Raw genomic sequence first — 18,125 nt, forward strand, 5'->3', positions numbered from 1 at the left:
GTGTCTAGTGGTCCTTCATTGCCTATACAGTTTCCTGGTGTTGTCTAGTGCTTTCCCGATCCCCATATGGCTTCCCTGGTGATATAGGACTTCACCCCCAATATAGTTTCCCTGATTATCTACAGTGGGCCAAACATAATGCAAAGTAGGGAGTTCACTAGCAGGCCAAATTTGATGGCTTTGCGGGCCAGATGTTGACATCTATGTGCTAGGGCTAGCTATAACCTGACCAAAATGATTACATGCTTCTCTATGAGTTATTGTCCAGATTTGTATATAGTGGGGGAGGCTTATAACCTGTTAAACATTTACCTCTGTGTCCCCATTTGATAGATTCCCTCACATATGCCATGCTGAAAACAGTGGAAATGCTCTATATCTGCATAACATTGGCATCAGCTCAGGATTATTAGCATCTCATTGACCATTCCTAATGCTTACTGTATCTGTTTTACATATTCATATAAAAATGACAGAGATGCTGTACTTGCCTTGGCCACTGTTAACATACTTTTGACAACATCTGCACCGTTATGGGCAGGAATGATTTGCAAATTGCTTCCTAGAAACCTGCAAAATTCATAAATAAGCAGCATTAAAAGTGGACCTCATCTTCTGACACAAGCAGGAAAATGCTGGCTATTGCTGAAGCCAAACGTACACCTCCTAACCCTAACTGATAAGAATAGCTTTCACCTTCCCCATAACCCTTTCTAACATCTAACCCTAGACAGTAAACCTAACCAATTCATTGCCTTTACCTACAGTCCCAAATAAAACCACTGTCTGGTCAAAATCTTCACTGCCAGCATTTCAGTTGTGTAATGACCAAATGCTGCTGTTAATATTATTTGTTCTGCCCCAACAAGGCTCACAGGAAAACATCAAAAGGGAAATTTGGGTCGCAGGGTGAAGATGAAAGATGGTTGACCCGGCTCTAGCTAATCTTTTTCTAAACTACCACCCTACTGATTACCTAATTGTTTTGTCCCCAACATAATTAAAGTTCCAGCTATTGCTAGCGCCCGAATGACACCGCTTTTTATTGGTAATTTGGGTTCCGGCTATTGCCGGCGTCCAAATTACTCAGAGCCACTGTAATTCACATTACGGCCTATGGCAGCCCCCAAATTACCTGGCTCGAGCACAGTAGTCATTTCACAGATGGGTAAGTAATGGTGAGCAGTCATAGGGCTGGGGCACACCGAGCGGCGGTTTGAGCATTTTTGCAGCCGCTGGCGGCTGCGGATATGCTAGGGTAATGTATTTCAATGGGGGTGTGCACACCACAGTGGGAGGCGTTTTGCAGAAACGAATCCTCCCGGGGTGAGGCATTTTTTGGATTGCGGATGCGTTTCTGCCTCAATGTTAAGTATAGGAAAAACGCAAACCGCTCTGAAAAACGGCAGATCAGAGCGGTTTGCCAGGCGGTTTTGTTACAGAAGCTGTTCAGTAACAGCTTTACTGTAACAATATATGAAATATGCTACACTGAAATCCGCAGCAGCAATCCGCAAAACGCCTCATAAAAATAAAAAGCGTTTAAAAATCTGCTGCATTTTGCGGATCTGCTAGCTGGTTTTGGTGTGCACCGGGCCTTATTGTTTCTTGCAGGATTTAGATGGTGAGACATGAAGTTTGTGTAGCACCTATAGGCAGAGTTATACAGTGTCTGAAGACAAGACTGGTAATTTGTGTGTCGGGAACGATCTTTCAATTAGGTGCCGCCTTAGACCGTAATGTCAATTTGTGGCTATGTTGTGACAAGAGATTACATTGAGTGCCAAAGTTTGGCTATTGCACAGATACCTAGGTGCCTGTGTAATAGCCATAGGTGCCTGTAGCCAAACTTTGGCACCCAATGTAGGTTTTGATGCGCTGACTGCGTGCATGTTTGTACTATGCATGTTACAGGGCTAGAGTTAGGACACATACGACAATAGGCTACCTTTACATGGTGAATGTGACTGCACAAGAGACTTTAATCTTGTAACGAAGATCCCAGCTTTTAAATTAGCTGTAGGGACAGCATTGATAGCGGCATGTTTGTGTGTGGAAGTTCATTTTGACTTTGCAGTCATTATTAGTGAATTCCCTCTTGATGCAACTGACTTAGGGCCTGTTCAGACTATCTGCGTATGAAGAATGCGTTTAAAATCAAAGAAACGCAAGTTGAAAAACGCATGCGTTTTTCTTGCGTTCTAATGCGTATTCTATTGCGTTTTGCACACACACGTGACCCAGGGGAAAAAAAAGAATTATGGGAACCGCAGAGGGAAACGGACGCTAAAAACGCAATAGTACGCGTTTTTGATACGCGTCCATAGACTTTCATTGCGTCCGTTTCTATGCGTGACGCACAGAACTGTGTGCAGCAATGCGGATGAGAAACGTATGCGTCTCATACGCATGCATGTGAACTAGCCCATTCAAAAGCATTAGGAGCCGTTTCTATGCGTTTTTGGTACCCAGACACGTTCCCTGAAAAGTCTAGGAACGCACATAGTCTGAACAGGCCCTTACACCAAACCATCAGTAGACTAAAAACCATCAGTAGACTAGTCTAAACTGCTTAGTGAATTGAAGGCTAGTATAATTTATTTTTTTTTTTACGTTTATTTTTGCCGGGGAAGGTAGGTAAGATGCAAGTAATTCTGATGTGCATGCAAAGTAAATGCAAATTGAATGCAGTATGGAATTGGTCCTTTCAGAAATGTAGGGAAGTGCCCACATTTTCCATGCAAGTTAAACTTTTGTGCATCTCATTGACCAGTCTGAGTCACTACTTGTCTCTAAAGCTATAAGTCTGTTCAGTGTTCTCCCCAGAATTTTTTTCCAGCCGGGTGGCATGAAATAGTAGCCGAGTGGCATGAAAAAGCAGCCAGGTGGGGCGAGATGAAAATGCAGGGCAACTCTGCTTACAGCATAGGAGGAGGTGAGCCGATGACAGCCGGGTGGCCACCAAATCTAGCCGGGTGCAGCACCCGGCTAAAAAAGCCTGGGGAGAACACTGCTGTTCATTTATCTCCAGAAGTTGCCAATGTATCATTCTAAGGCTGGATTTACACTGCCCGGGATGAAAACCCGATCCTGTAAAAATGTATGTGTTGCCTGTTTAAACTTATCTGTTTCTTAGTTGCATCTGGTTACGTCTGATCCGTTTTTGCAATGCCACACGCTTGATACCTGTCGCCATGACCTTTGCGTTCCTCCCCTGCCGCCGTTTGAGTACTCTGCATGCTAGAAACGTCAGTATGCCAATCCATGAGCCCCATCAGAGGCATCAGGCTGTCATTGGTTTGCAATGGACCAATGGAATCCTCCATAAGCTCCAGGGAGGATATTCATTGGTCCACTACTTTGTGAACCAATAAGAATCCTCCTTGGGGAGGGACAATGCACATTAGTCTTTTGCAAACCAATGGAAGCCTGATGCTTGTGGTAGGGCTCTGGGAACTGCATACCAACGTTTCTTCTATCAGGGACCAGAATGGTCGGCGGCATCAGCATTGGCGGAGGATCAGAATGGATGGTGGCAGGCGATTATTGTGCAAAACCTACATGGCAACAAGGCTAGTGAGAAAGGACACCTTCAATTCTCATAGGCTAGCATTGATTCCATCACGATTTGCATAATTCAACTGATCCGGGAAAATTATGCAGAACCCAAACTTGTGTTCCACTTGTTGGAACGGAACAAACAGATCCATTCCAAATGGACTGATATGTATGGATCCACTTGGTTTGCATAGGATCCATTCACATCCTTTCCGTAAACTGTAACATTTTCAGTGTCAGTGTGAGAGGAGCCTTAATCGTTTTGCCACATGCTGAAATGATCTTTTGGACGCCTAATTGTATGTTGTGTTTCCTAGAGAAGCTGGTTGAGCTGCTGCAGAAGTCCATGTAGTTATCCTTGCTCTGTATTCATGATTTTCTCTGGCTTCACAGTTGAATGCACTCACACTCAGAGCTGGTCATGTTTACAAGAAGCAAAGCAAATGGAAAGTCAAATGAAATATAAATCTATACCTCAGCTGGATATTGAACATCAGGTGCCATTCCTCCGGTCCGTGGAAATCTGCCACTATCGCCAAGAAGCTGTTGCGATGAACAGATATAAATCGCTTGATTTTATCATCTAGAGTTTCTCTGGGAGTATTAAACAGCTCCTGACTATTAACCAACAAAAAGGCAATACCTAATACAGAAGGGAAAAAAATTGTAAATATAAATGAGATGTGTCTTATGGGACAAAAAGGGGAAGTTCTTCAAAAACCACTTTAAAGATGAACTGTATTTAAAAGAACATTTTTATAATTATTTATGCATTATTTAGTCAGTGGTTTCCCATTATAAATACCTTCCCTGAATTACTTTTTGAATTTCACCACAGATGGTGACATATTTAGTCCTGTCAGGTGATCAGTAGTAGTGATTCCACAAAGCTAATCACCCTAGGCTTAAAGGGAACCTAAACTGAGAAGGATGTGGCATTTTCCTTTTAAAATACTACCAGTTGCCTGACTCTCCTGCTGATCCTGTGTCTCTAATACTTTCAGCCACAGTCCCTGAACAAGCATGCAGATCAGGTACTCTGACTGGAGTCAGACTGGATTAGCTGCATGCTTGTTTTAGGTGTGTGATGCAGCCACTACTGCAGCCAAAGAGATCAGCAGGATAGCCAGGCAACTGGTAATGTTTAAAAGTAAAAATCTATCTCTCACTTCAGGTACCCTTTAACCCCAGTAGGACTATAGGGATACAATCAATACACAGCAATATGTAGATACAAAAAGTGTCTCTGATACTGAAACCAGTAAAATTACCATAATAGTGGGTATCCTGAATAATTTACTGCATTCTACTATATGTCACTACAGTGGATGTCAAAACAGCGCATTTAAGGTTTAGCTGCTCAAATGCCAGGAGGTAGTGCCTTCCAGTTCAACGATATTGCAACCTAGTAGGAGTTTTTGTAACCATATGCGAGTCATCAGCTGACACACAGTGTGGTGTGTGGACCATGCGGTGAAAGATATAAAAGTGTGTTCATGCATGCCTTTTATTGCTTGCGTGACATTCTTACTGTACCTGTTGTGTAGGTACATAATGTAAGATGTGGGCATGAAGCAGAAAGTCAGGATACTAGTCTCTCTTGTAGGTTGAGAGTTAGGGCAGTCTCAACTGAGAGTTTACAATACAAAGTACTCTGTATCTCAAAATATAGAATATCAACAAGTTGAATCTATGGCTTAAAAGATAACTAAATTTCCCTAAAAAGAACCCCAATCATCATAATATCTCTTTATATTTCAACAGAGTAACCAAGCAGCTCAGGGTGACACAAACTACTAGGAATGTATAGGGGGATGAAAGGAACCAAAAAGCCCTCCTACTAAAAAAGCAAAGCTTGGTGTAATTGCCTTCTTAAAACATTTGATATGGGTTTGATATGGCTGCGTAAAACTTAAAGCTATAGGCTTGCTATAAACCAGCGGTTCTGGATGCTTGCTTGGCTTAACAAGGGCGGAAAGGGATAATTTGCATATTTAGTAGGTGTGCATTGTGGGTAACCACAAATGTTCATTTATATTTCAAGTACCGGTATTTCACAAACTACATTTATACAATTTTTTTTTTACTGTATATTTCTTTTAAATTCTAAAATTGCAATCAATTTTTATGATTAAATAGTGGCCCACTAGTTTATTTCAGGCAGCTCCAGCACCAATTTTACAGTTGTAGTTGCTATTTGCGGCTTTATGAAGACATTTTATCCTCTCAGTAGTGGAATTTCTGTAAGATTGTGGTGGGAGAGCTGCCAGGACTCCTTATATAAGATTGAGGACTCATTATATAATATTATCCCCCTGGATAGCACAAAAAAGGACCAAATGCTGAAAATTGTGTCTCTTTATCTCTTTGTATATTATATTCTGAATGGACCGTGTCCTAATTTTGCAATAGGATCCTGTTGCATAGTTACAACTTTAGCAATTACCTCATGGCCTATGCATACTAATCATTATCATCTAAGACTGGCAAGCCAGACAAAGGAGGCTGATGTACTGAGGTGTAATAAAAGCGCCCACATGAATCAGCTGTATAACCTGAAAACACTGAAATATACTGTGTACAGCTGACACCGTCTATCACCATCTCCTGCCCGAGGTGAACATCGATGACTGTCAGGCAAGTGAACTCGTTCACTGCCGACCTGTTGTGAACAGTAAAGTGCACACGTCTCATCTCATCGCTCCTGAACAGAACACCTCTGGTGTTCCATCGAAGACAAAATAACAGAGTGCCAATATGGTTGGTTAGCAAACAGTTCCCACAGGAAGAATTCCCTTAATACAATGGAATAAAAAACAGCAAAATGGACCTTAGAAAAAGACCCTTACAGTACAGTGGAACACAGAACATGGCCTTCAGAACAATCACTCTCACCATATGAAATTCAGAGCAGTACATGGCCTTTAGGACCCTCTAGGGACTGCGATTCAGCAAGTCCCTAATTTTTTTCCCGCGATTGTGATTTTGCTATGCATGCAGTGCTAAAAATCGTTTCGCAGCACGATTGCGCTTGGTAAAAATAGAATCGTGGTAGTGGAAAAAGCCTACCGTGATTCTTATGTTATTTAGCAAACCTAGCAATTTAAAAATCGCTAGCGATTTGCGATTCAGCATCGCAATCGCCACAAGTGGAAAAGGGCCCTAAGAGCAAGGTCCATACACAACTTAATTAAACAGCCAAGCCGAAGCAGCCACGCAAGAACGCCTTGGGTGAGTGCCCAGTGTGTGTACAGCAGCCCCGATACATCGACTACAGATCCAGCATAGTGGATCATCTCACCTGAATGCATCCTGCCCAGGCCGGATTTGTACTCTTTTCTGCCCAAGGCCACTGTCACCAGCCGCCCTCGTTCATAATAGGTAGGGAGATGACCCCTCCCCCTTCCCTCCGGTATAGGTAGCCTGATGACCTCCCTCCAGAATAGGTAGCCAGATGACTCCCTTAGTCCCTCCTTTTCCCATCCCCTTTTCAGTATAGGTAGCCAGCTCACCTTCACGCCGCAGCAGCCATCAGTGTCACTCATTTCTCCACTCCTCTCCAATGCAGAAGCTTCCTCTTCCTTTCCGTCTCCAATGCTGCCCAAGTCCATAGCTGATGGCCACAATGCAAATGTACACAGAGAGCAAGGTGGCTGTTAAACAGGCAGCTAGCAGCGCTAGCCTGATCTCCCTGCATTGCAGCATTTGCAAGCTGCAACAGTTTAGCCTGCTGCTTTGGTGCCCTTGCTCCTTACATAGTTACATAGTTATTTTGGTTGAAAAAAGACATACGTCCATCGAGTTCAACCAGTACAAAGTACAACTCCAGCCTGCTCCCTCACATATCCCTGTTGATCCAGAGGAAGGCGAAAAAACCCTTACAAGGCATGGTCCAATTAGCCCCAAAAGGGAAAAATTCTATACAGACTCCAGATGGCAATAAGATAAAATCCCTGGATCAACATCATTAGGCATCACCTAGTAATTGTAGCCATGGATGCCTTTCAACGCAAGGAAAGCATCTACGCCCCCTTTAAATGCAGGTATAGAGTTTGCATAACTTTTTCCTGTGGCAATGCATTCCACATCTTAATCACTCTTACTGTAAAGAACCCTTTCCTAAATAAATGGCTAAAACGTTTTTCCTCTATGCGCAGATCATGTCCTCTAGTCCTTTGAGAAGGCCTAGGGACAAAAAGCTCATCCGCCAAGCTTTTAAATTGCCCTCTGATGTATTTATACATGTTAATTAGATCCCCTCTAAGGCGTCTTTTCTCTAGACTAAATAAACCTAGTTTATCTAACCTTTCTTGGTAAGCGAGACCTTCCATCCCACGTATCAATTTAGTTGCTCGTCTCTGCACCTGCTCTAAAACTGCAATATCTTTTTTGTAATGTGGTGCCCGGAACGGAATTCCATATTCCAGATGTGGCCTTACTAGAGAGTTAAACAGGGACAATATTATGCTAGCATCTAGAGTTTTTATTTCCCTTTTAATGCATCCCAAAATTTTGTTAGCTTTAGCTGCAGCGGCTTGACATTGAGTACGATTATTTAACTTGTTGTCGATGAGTACACCTAAGTCCTTCTCCAAGTTTGATGTCCCCAACTGTATCCCATTTATTTTGTATGGTGCTAGACCATTGGTACGATCAAAATGCATGACTTTCCATTTTTCAACATTGAATTTCATATGCCATTTATGTGCCCATATAGCCATCCTATCCAGATCCTGTTGCAATATGACACTATCTTCCTGAGAGTTGATGATTCTGCACAATTTTGTATCATCTGCAAAAATAGCAACATTGCTCACTACTGCATCTACTAGGTCATTAATAAATAAATTGAAGAGCACTGGACCCAGAACAGACCCCTGTGGTACCCCACTGCTAACAGTCTCCCATTTTGAGTATGATCCATTGACCACAACTCTTTGTTTTCTGTCCATTAGCCAGTTCCCTATCCATGCACACAGACTCTTCCCCAGTCCTTGCATCCTCAACTTTTGCACCACACTTTTGTGGGGAACAGTGATGAAAGCCTTTGCAAAGTCCAAGTATATCACATCTACAGCATTCCCAATATCCATATTAGCATTCACTACCTCATAAAAGCTGAGCATGTTAGTCAAACAGGACCTGTCTTTAGTAAACCCATGTTGATGCTGAGAAATAAGATTATTTTCTACTATGAAGTCATGTATAGTATCTCTTAGTAACCCCTCAAATAGTTTGCATACAACTGATGTTAAGCTTACAGGTCTATAATTTCCTGGATCTGATTTTTTTGCCCTTCTTAAATAATGGGAAAACGTGGGCTGTACACCAATCCACTGGGACTCTGCCAGCTGAAAGAGAGTCACAAAAGATAAGATAAAGGGGTTTATCTATAACTGAACTTAAAGGTAGCCATACACTGGTCGATGTGCCATTAGATCGACCAGCTGACAGATCCCTATCTGATCGAATCTGATCAGAGAGGGATCGTATGGCTGCCTTTACTGCAAACAGATTGTGAATCGATTTCAGCCTGAAACTGATTCACCATCTGCTGAGCTGCTCCTGCCGCCTGTCCCCCCCCCGTATACATTACCTGACGCTGGCTCCCGGGCATCTTCTTCGCATTGCACGGCTCTGTTCCGGATCCATTACGGCGCTTCCTGTGTTACTCCGTGACCAGGAAGTTCAAATAGAGCGCCCTCTATTAGAACTTCCTGGTCACTGCAGTGACACAGGAAGCGCCGGGATGGATGGAGCCGGAACAGAGCCGTGCAGCACGGAGAAGACGCCCAGGAGCCAGCCTCAGGTAATGTATACCTGATCAGATCGGCCGCCGCTAGCGACGCGCACTTTACCCGCGGACGATCGAGGGTAATTTCCCACACGGCGCGATCGACGGACCGATCCGATTCCGGGAGGGAATCGGATCGGCGGCTGCGTTTACCGCGAACGATTGGCAGCAGATTCGATCCCAGGATCAAATCTGCTGTCGAAACGGCCGGGAATCGAGCCAGTGTATGGCTACCTTAATTCCCTTAGGACCCGAGGATGCATGCCATCCAGGCCAGGTGCCTTGTCTATTTTTAATTTATTTAGTCTTGCCTTCACTTCTTCCTGCGTTAAGTATTTAATATTACAGTTAGAAGATTGAGACTCTTCTGCCTCTGTAATTTGCAACAGTGCTGTTTCCTTTGTGAAGACAGAAGCAAAGAAAGCATTTAATAACTCTGCCTTACCTTGGTCATCCACCATTGAGTTCCCACCCTCATCCTTTAGGAGTCCTATACAGTCAACCTTTCTTTTTTTTAGAGTTGATGTACTTGTAAAACTTTTTGGGGTTAGATTTGATATCCCTAGCGATTTGATTTTCAGCTTCGATCTTTGCCAGCCTAATTTCTTTTTTACAATTTTTATTGCACTGCTTATAATTGCTTAGTGCAGCCTCGGTCCCCTCCTGTTTTAGGACCTTATAGGCATTCCTTTTCCTCTTCATTTTATCTCTAACCTTTCTATTCATCCATAGAGGCCTTTTTTTTATTCCTAGACATTTTGTTTCCATATGGGATATACATACTACAATATTGATTGAGAATAAGTTTAAAAGCTTGCCATTTCCCTTCAGTGTCCTCCCCTTGTAGTACATTATCCCAGTTCACCAAACTTAGTGCCTGCCTAATTTGATTGAACTTTGCTTTTCTAAAATTCATAGTTTTAGTGGTCCCGCTGCCCCGTGGCCTATCAGTCACCAGATCAAACGTTATCATGTTGTGATCACTATTTCCCAAATGTTCTTGAACCTGCACATTTGATACATTATCTGGTCTATTAGAAATGATCAGATCCAGTAACGTATTTCCCCTAGTTGGTTCTGTTACCATTTGAGTCAAGTAATTGTCCTGTAGTGCTGCCAGAAATCTGCTGCTTTTACCAGAATGGGTAGCCTCAATACCCCAGTCAATGTCTGGAAAGTTAAAGTCGCCCATAACCATGACCTCATTTTTACTTGCAGCTTTTTCAATCTGCTGTAGTAATCGCAGTTCTGCAGCTTCATTAATATGAGGTGGTCTGTAGCATACCCCAATAAGCAATTGGCAACTTTTATTTCCACCATGAATATTTACCCAAACGGACTCCACATCTTCGCAATCTTCTTCCATCTCATCAATGAGGAAAGCTGTAAAAGAATTCTTAAAGAGACAAACCCCTCCACCTTTTTCCCTTTTCTATCCCTCCTAAACACATTGTATCCTTTTAAATTAGCTATCCAGTCATGGCTTTCATCCATCCATGTCTCGGTTATTCCCACAATGTCATAGCCTTTGTCATTCAGAATGAACTCTAGTTTGTCTATTTTATTTGCAAGGCTCTGAGCATTGGTTACCATGCACTTTATATTTTTACCACCACATTTACCAATTTTTTTTTACATGAAATGGGCTACTTGAAGTTTTACCAACCTCCTTAATCTTTACACTGTCCCCACCCCCCTCTCCACCCCCCATAATATTAGGCTCCCACTGTCTTTTTACCTTATCTTGTCTACATATTAAGACTTTATCTTCCCGCCTCCCCCCAGATCCTAGTTTAAAATCTCCTCCAACCGTTTAGCCATCTTCTCCCCCAATGCAGCTGCACCCTCCCCATTAAGGTGCAGCCCATCCCTGCTGTAGAACCTGTAGCCGACTGCAAAGTCTGCCCAGTTCTCCAGGAACCCAAACCCTTCCTACACCAATTTCTCAGCCACTTATTCAACTCCCTAAGCTCCTATTGTCTCTCAGATGTAGCACGTGGCACTGGCAGTATTTCAGAGAACACCACCTTGGAGGTCCTTGCTTTATCTCCAAGTACCTGAAAAACATTTTTGAGGACCTTCCATCTCCCACTAACTTTGTCATTGGTGCAAATGTGTACCATGACAGCTGAGTCTTCCCCAGCCCCACCCAATAATGTCAATTCTTTCCGCTACATGCCGAACCCGAGCACCCGGGAGGCAACAGACTGTACGGCATTCACGGTTTCTTCGACAGATTACCCTATCTTTGCGCCTAATAATTGAATCCCCTACCACCAGTACCTGTCTAGCCTTAGTTGCACTCCTATTCCCTTTCTCGTTACAGCAGTCTGCCCCTTGGTTGCTAAGGAGCACATCCTGCTACAGCATTGCTACTCTTGAATCATCCTCCCCAATATTACGCAAACAAGCATACTTATTAGTGAGGGACAACTCGGGACTAGCCTCCCTGCCACTTTTTACCCTACCCCTTCTAACTGCTCCTGTGGTGCCCTAAGTCAAGGCCTAGTGACCTTGTCCGAAATCCGGCCCTGATCCCGCCTCGGTTGTTCCTCTCCCCCGGGCTCCTCCGCCTCCGTCGTGTGCTGCACATTATCCATTTGCTGCTCTCCACTAGCGATGCGTCTGTATAGCCTGTGTCCTGAACCGAGATCATGTCCCGATCCCTGAGGGCGACAGTAGTCGGAAGTGTGTGCGAGGCTTTACAATACAGTGGCATTCCGAACAGCACATAGCCCTCAGAGCAAACATTCTCACAACACAATGTAATACAGAACAGCACACAGTTCTCCGAGCAAGCTCTCTCACAATACAGTGGAATACAGAACAGCACATGACCCTCAGAGCAAGTACTCTCACAATACAATGGAATACAGAACAGCACATGGCACTCAGAGCACATGGCACTCAGAGCAAGCACTCTCACAATACAGTGGAATACAGAACAGCACATGGCAACAGAGCAAGCACTCTCACAATACAATGGAATACAGAACAGCACATAGCAACAGAGCAAGCACTCTCACAATACAGCTGAATACAGAACAGCACACGGCCCTCAAAACAAGTACTCTCACAATACAGTGGAATACAGAACAGCACATGGCACTCAGAGCAAGCACTCTCACAATACAATGGAATACCGAACAGCACATGGCAACAGAGCAAGCACTCTCACAATACAGCTGAATACAGAACAGCACACGGCCCTCAGGGCAAGTACTCTCAAAATACAATGGAATACAGAACAGAACATGGCAACAGAGCAAGCACTCTCACAATACAATGGAATACAGAACAGCACATGGCAACAGAGCAAGCACTCTCACAATACAATGGAATACAGAACAGCACATGGCAACAGAGCAAGCACTCTCACAATACAGTGGAATACAGAACAGCACATGGCCCTCAGAGCAAGCACTCTCACAATACAATGGAATACAGAACAGCACATGGCAACAGAGCAAGCACTCTCACAATACAATGGAATACAGAACAGCACATGGCAACAGAGCAAGCACTCTCATACTACAGTGGAATACAGAACAGCACACGGCCCTCAGAGCAAGTACTCTCACAATACAATGGAATACAGAACAGCACATGGCAACAGAGCAAGCACTCTCACAATACAATGGAATACAGAACAGCACATGGCAACAGAGCAAGCACTCTCACAATACAGTGGAATACAGAACAGCACGTGGCAACAGAGCAAGCACTCTCATACTACAGTGGAATACAGAACAGCACACGGCCCTCAGAGCAAGTACTCTCACAATACAATGGAATACAGAACAGCACATGGCAACAGAGCAAGCTCTCTCACAATACTATGGAATACAGAACAGCACACGGCCCTTGAGAGGAAGCACTCTCACACTACAATGGAATACAGAACAGCACATGGACGGCCCTCAAAGTAAGGACTCAGTACAGTTGACCGCAGAATGACACATGTGGAACAGCTAAAAGTAGCACAAACAAATTTGGGCGCCCACTAGGCAAACTGCAGCTACAAGTAGCGGTGCACAAATTAGCTTGAGAGTTATAGTTAGGTGGGGTGGGTGTGGGAGGGGTTGGGAGGTCAAGCTTAGTTGCCAAGAGGGAGGGTTGTTAAGTTTAGGTGCCACCAGGGGGTCCTATGTGAGAGTAAGGAGAGGTTAGGTCATAGTAAAATATCGGCAGATATAACCGATATTTCACTATTTGAATTAAGTAGTAGAATATCTGTAAAATTACTGATTATCTACTTTCGACTATTTCCTGCAACCTTAAACCCCGCACCCAAATCAGGTTGCGGCACTTCTGAATGTACGTAGCACATAGCCCTCAGGGCAAGCAATCTCGCATTACAATGGGATCCAGCAGTGGCATACCTAGGAAATTTGACACTGCTGATTATTTACAGACAACCTATCCCCCCCTCCCCGCCGCAAAAAAAAAAAAGCCAATTTTTTTCATGGGAGGGTTGACTGGTTGGGGCACCGAGCGTGTTGCTGCAAATTGGGGATTTTGGGGGAAAAAAGGAGTCACATTTTGGGGGAAAAGTAAGACGTCAGCATGTGGACAGAGCTAACCATTATGAATCTCTGTATGCTATACAGTCAGGGCCGGATTTACCATAAGGCACACTAGGCACGTGCCTACAGGCGCCTGATTGGTTAAAGGGCGGGTTTGTGTCATGTCCCCTTTAAATTGAAATTAGTGAAAGTGCAATAGCGGCCGCTCGCGCCCTCATTTACATGACAATGGTGTGGCCGTGGCTGCAACTACAGAGAGGGGCGGGCTGCGGGTGGCTAGTGACAACACATGCACACACACACATTCATTACCCTGCTCTTCCCGCCCACCGGCCGCCGTTTCCATGCCTGCACGCAGCGCTATAACTTGTTTGAACAACAGCTAGCTGCGTGCATAGGCGGTGGGGGGCGGTGAGATTGTCCGTCTGCTGCTGGCTGGGAGTTTGAGGAACCACTGCCCGCCTCGGCTGCACTGCTTACATTACAACTCCGCCCCCCGCCCCGTGTATATTCTATTGGGGGACAGTGAGATGTAGACAGTGTGAGAGCGGTGCCATGGACGGGGGTGTCGGGGAGATGAGAGCAGCGTACACTGTCCTCCGGCTGGCTTTATTTATTTTTTCACTCTAGCCGCCGGGGGTTATAAGGGGAGAAAGTTGCCGAAGTCACTAGAGGGGGAGGGAGGAAGAGGAAGTGGAGCTTGGCCAAATACATAAAGCTCCGTCCCCCCTTCCATTTCTCATCGTGCAGGCAAAGGTAAAGTGACAGGCGAGTGGTGGGGAGAGCAGCAGGGAATGATGTTACATGTGGCTTTAGGATGATTGCTGCACAGCGTGATGGGCTACAGCTCTGCCCTTATCCCCCCTCCCTGTGTCTATTGGTTCAGCCTGTGCCCGGGACTTTTGAAGATGCCATTCCTTCCTGCTCCATGACATCACAGTTACAGGACCAGCGTGCATTTACACAGACTACCTGCATTGCAGCCAGGACATCTGCAGGCAGTTACAGGGACAGTAAGTGGCTAATCTTTTATGCAGAGAGGCTTGGGACCTTTGATTCTCTCCCCCCCCCCCTCCTTTTCCTACCTGAGACTATAATGCTCCCCCCTCCCCTCCTGAACAGTCCCCCCTGCTGAGACAACCCTGTGAAGTTTCCATAGGGTGACAGGCAGCTCTGTCCAGATATCACCTGACCTGATCAGATGTATTTGCTGCTCTGATCAGATCAGGTGACAGCTGGTCAGTGCTGAGGTGTCACTCTGTGAAAACACTGCTGGAGGCCAGGACTAGGTGTAAAATGGGGAGGGGAACCACATGAAAGAGTAAGGGGAAGCATAGGATTGCCTCAGAAGGGGACATGTTTAGAAGGAGGAAGTAATGTAGTCTCTCAGCTACAGATCAGTGAGGGTTAAAGGAAATATGTATTTTAAAGAAAATGCAATCTACTTACCTGTTGCTTCCTCCAGCCCCGGAAAGCTATGTGTCCCTTGCTACAGTTCTGCTCCCAGCTGGTCTCCGCAGGTCCCCTCTGTTGCAGATGCCAACCCAGCGATGTCAGTATCTTCTGCTCCTGCAGGATCACGCTCACGTAGCCGGGAGTGTTCTGTGCAGGAGCAGAAGTGCTGCATCTGCACACAAATCTCCCGGCTACGTGATCACGAGCAGCCGCACACTGGCGCAGAAAATAACGACCTTGCCAGGTCAGCATCTGCAACAGAGGGGACCTTTGGAGACCAGCTGGGAGCAGAACTGTAGCAAGGGACACATAGCTTTCCGGGGCTGGAGGAAGCAACAAGTAAGTACATCGCATTTTCCACATTTTCGTGAATGCCTGATATTTCTTTTAAAGGATATCTTAGTCCTAAACATATCCTCAAATTGTCTGTGTGTGAGGGGAGCTGTACATATTCTTACTGCACCTCCCGTGGGCCGGTGTCTGCCTCCGTTTGCCTATTTTCCTCCCCATTCTAAGGGTCCTGTTGGCACTCTCAAGCCCAGACATACTACACTGTGCATGCGCAGTATGTCCACTTGGGCGCCTTGTGACCGCACTTGCTGGGAACCTCCAAGTGCTTTACGTGCGCACTCTCGCACCAAGACGTACCCGTCGGACAAACTGCGCGTGCACAGCATAGTATGTGAGGGTCACAGGGTGCCGACCAGGACTCTGAACGGGAGGAAAACGGGCAAACGGACGCAGATGCTTGGACACGGGAAACACAGTAAGCACATGCACAACCCCCCCCCCCCCCACACACACACACACACACGGGGCATCAATTTGATGATATGTTTAGGATTAAGGTATCCGTTGAGGACTGATGAGGCGCCTATTATAATAAGTGTCACCTGTAAGGATTGAGCTCAGTCCTTAGTGTGACATCACTTGGATATACCCAAACAGTGTGCTGCTTCCCACAAGCAGACTAATTGCAACCAAATTTGGATCAACTCACAGACCATCCATATTGCTTACCTAAACCTTCCTATAAATAGAATCTACCCATCACTAAAATCTACTCATTAGTACCTGCCTGCAATTAGAAACTGTGTTATGTGTATTAATGCCTTGTGATTAGTATTATCTTCTTGTTGTTGGTAATATCATATATTTGGTAAATTCTGCCTGTCATTGGCAATATCTGCATACTGTTAGTGTTCTCTAATGGCCTTTGGTAATATCTACATTAGTTTTCGTAAGAAAAGGTGGCGTGAGTTGGGGGTGTGGCCTGTGCTGATAGGCGGGGCTTAGGGCGCCAGAACTTCTGTGCCTATAGGCTCCTGAACTGTAAATCCGGCCCTGTATACAGTGCTACAGAAGATGTCAATGCTATATACTGTAAATTCACAATAATAATATGGTAGGACTTAAGACTATGATTATGGTACGGTTAGATTGTGAGCTTCTCTGAGAAAAAACGGGGACATACGAAAGAGGGGGATGCATAGGAGGAGGGGTGGGATAAAGAGGTAGAGGCACAATACAGAGAGCCTGGTGAGACCAGAGAAATGGCAGGAAGGACTCATCAGGACTGCAGACTTCACCAGTGCTGTTTGGCAGGCACATGCTGCTAAAATAAGCCACTTAAATTTGAAGAGGAAAGGGTCGTGGGGGAGGACAACAGGGTGGGAGGGGGCGCTGGAAAAAGAGATAAGATTACCTGCAATCAAGCTAATCTAAATTGCCCAGAGCTTGCTTCTCTTCTCACTACAGAAGTCAGCTGTCAGCAGCTTTATTACTGGCTTCTGCAACAGCAGACTGCCTGTAATGATCTGCTCTGCTGTCTGCACAGGCAGGCAACTTTTTGACCATTTTTCAGATCTGCATGCTGCAAGTCCCTGGAAAGGAGACCTGTTTTCACTCTGCAAGTTTCAGACTTGCTGTTCTGGTGAGGGATTTGCATTCACTCATCTGGTTATTGATAGCTCTGCCTCTTTTGAAGGCTTGCAGTATAAATGCCATTTCCTCCCAGAATTCCCTGCTGGTCATAAAGGTTTGGTTCTGCTGGACTTACCTTGAGTTTCAGCCCCTCTGCTGATTGTTTGCTAATATTGTTAGAGTTGTTATCCTTGGGAGTGCACTAGCATTCCTTCTAGTGCAGTCAGATTGTTAATTATCTGTATGGCCTGGTTCTGTCTTGTCTTATCTGTTGCGATTGCACTTTCTCCAACGGCAGCTGATAGTGAATCACTCTGTTTGTTTGGATCGCATTCGCCCTAGCAGTAGAGGCGGTGAATCTCCCTTGTCTGACTCTTGGAGTATAACCTTAGCTGCGGTTGCTACTGGTTACTCCTGTTTGTCTTGTCTAGCACGAACGCTTGCTGTTGTCTGGGGTGAGGCAACCGATTAGCAAGCGTTCGCGTTATTTGTCTGTCGTCTTTTTTTGTGTTCAATAGTTAGGGTTGGTACGCTTTGTCGCTGTTGCGCTTAACATGCGGCGACCGTGCCTTGAACGCGCTTAACGTGTGGCGACCACGTTTAGCTAGCCCTGTCTGTTCCTTCGTGTTGGATTGCAGTTTGTTAATTGGTTCTGTCTTCATTCATTTTATGATCTGTCTTTACTCAGTCTGGTGTCTCTATTAGCAATCGCCATTCTTGCGATTGCTTTCTCACTTTGGTCTTCGCTGTTGTATGTCAACCGTCGCCGGGTGGCCACTAGATTGGTGGACATACATACATTCTGTCCCTGTGCTCACTCTCTCTCTCTCTTGAGAGAGAGAGAGGCTATCTTGCCCTGTATTGCTTTA

General features: G+C 45.0%; 1 protein-coding gene across 2 annotated transcripts in view; it reads right to left on the minus strand.

The window, feature by feature from the left end:
- The window catches only part of C6H1orf146 (chromosome 6 C1orf146 homolog), a 29,791-nt gene that overhangs the window by 1,495 nt on the left and 10,171 nt on the right, over nt 1-18,125 (minus strand). For both annotated transcript variants that reach the window (XM_068242614.1, XM_068242615.1), the window contains exons 4-5: nt 4,033-4,201; nt 492-570 (exon numbers count right to left, since the gene is read on the minus strand). In XM_068242614.1, the coding sequence (XP_068098715.1) occupies nt 492-570; nt 4,033-4,201 (248 nt within the window). The remainder of the gene's footprint in view (nt 1-491; nt 571-4,032; nt 4,202-18,125) is intronic.

The sequence above is a fragment of the Hyperolius riggenbachi genome, chromosome 6, assembly GCF_040937935.1.
Source record: "Hyperolius riggenbachi isolate aHypRig1 chromosome 6, aHypRig1.pri, whole genome shotgun sequence".
Classification (NCBI taxonomy): Eukaryota; Metazoa; Chordata; class Amphibia; order Anura; family Hyperoliidae; genus Hyperolius; species Hyperolius riggenbachi.